Source organism: Echinops telfairi, unplaced genomic scaffold, assembly GCF_000313985.2.
Source record: "Echinops telfairi isolate 266 unplaced genomic scaffold, ASM31398v2 ScPeMD7_7467;HRSCAF=8505_1, whole genome shotgun sequence".
Lineage (NCBI taxonomy): Eukaryota > Metazoa > Chordata > Mammalia > Afrosoricida > Tenrecidae > Echinops > Echinops telfairi.
In genome coordinates this window covers 29598358-29599875 of record NW_022111368.1, presented here as the reverse complement: position 1 = coordinate 29599875, position 1518 = coordinate 29598358, and the positions used below count along the sequence as shown (strand labels likewise).

At 59.3% G+C, this 1518-nt stretch overlaps 1 protein-coding gene across 1 annotated transcript in view; it reads right to left on the bottom strand.

The window, feature by feature from the left end:
- HK2 (hexokinase 2) overlaps positions 1–681 on the bottom strand; it is a 78037-nt gene extending 77356 nt beyond the window's left edge. The window contains exon 1 of the mRNA XM_004704373.3: positions 283–681. Coding sequence (XP_004704430.1) covers positions 283–345 — 63 coding nt within the window. The 5' untranslated portion in view covers positions 346–681. The remainder of the gene's footprint in view (positions 1–282) is intronic.
- Positions 682–1518: the final 837 nt, after the last annotated feature.

Genomic DNA, 1518 nt, shown 5'->3' with positions numbered 1-1518 from the left:
CAGGAAGACGGGGAGCGCGCGGTGCTAGAGCCCCGGCTCCTCGCTCGCTCTCTCGTGCGCGCACTCTCCGGCCAGAGCGTACGTGGCTTCTAGCGCCGAGCACTTACCCAGACACTTAAACTTTTGCGTGGCCGTGGCGCCAGCCTCTAAGTGGGTATGGAACGGGTCCCCGCTGGGTACTGAAGTGTCCAGCTGCCAGGGACCCCTACGAGACGCCCGGGGGGCGGGGGAGTGACAACTTTGTAGGAGGCAAATCCGCCATCCCTGCCCGCGTTCACTTACTTTTTGCACTTGATCATGATTGAGCTCTGTGAAGAAGTAGGCGAGCAGATGCGAAGCGATCATCCTGCGGTGGGCAGAGGCGCCGAGTTGGGAAACCGGAGAGCGAACGTGCGCGCAGCGGGGAGGGTGGGACTGATTTGTACCGGCACGGGCAGCCTCACAGGGAGCCGGGAATCCGGGCAGCGCACAAAGGCGGGCTGGCTAAGAGAGTGCTCCGGGTGGGTAGGCGACCTCAGGTCACAACTGCCTTCAGTATGACTGCAGCAGACGTGTCCGGCTACCCCACGGTCACGGAGCCAACTTCGGCCACAAGATTAGTAAATCGCAACTTGGGCAGAATCGCAGCCGGCTCGACTAGGATGATCCGTTCCCTCCGGCTCCCAGACGCCCACAGGATGCTCCAGCCCGTGGATCGGCGACACTGGGGTGCTCAAGGTGGCCTGGTGACTCTTGTGCTGAAGTTTTGTGCAACAATGTGGCTTATTGAGGGGCGGCGGGCCGTCCTGGCCCGCCCGGTCGGTGACGCGCGCACTTCCATTGGGTGAACGGGGAGGGTGTGTGTGCCTGCGGGCTGCCCGCCGCCAGGCGCAACCAATCAGTGCGCGGAACCCGCGGGCGCGGCGGCCCAGACACTCGATCCTGCTGGCTGGAGGGGCGGGGGTGGTACGTGTGGTCCGTGGCGAGAGGCTGAGGTGGAAAGGCGCGTGAGCTACGCGGCGTCAGGTTCATCCTTGGGTGGGGGACGACTGGAAAGACTGGTCAGTGGACCAGCACACACCCTGTGCGGGGAGAGAGACCATGTGGCATCCCAGTCAGATGAACGACTGTCCGGTTGGTTTGTAGCATCCTAGTTCTCGTGGAGGGTCATAGTGCCCACCACAGTTGCTGCTTATACTATGCCAGGCATGAGCCCAAGCCTTATATATAACATTAGTGTCACAGGATCATGTTATCATATCAGCCCCGTTTCCCAGATGAAGATGCTAAGGGATAGAGCTCTTAAGAGACTTGCACAAAGTTACTCAAACGGGAAAAAGAACCTACGCCTTTACCCCACACCTGTCTGATTACTCTGAAGCCCTATTCTCTTCCCCATGATCCTCCAGGATCATTGTCTGAAGCTTATGAGATTGACCTGTGAGTAAAACTGAGTGGACAGGTATGGAACTTGAATGATTCTGGCCATGTCTCGCTTGGGGCACGGTAACTTATGAATTGCGGAGCCAGCTAACGCCT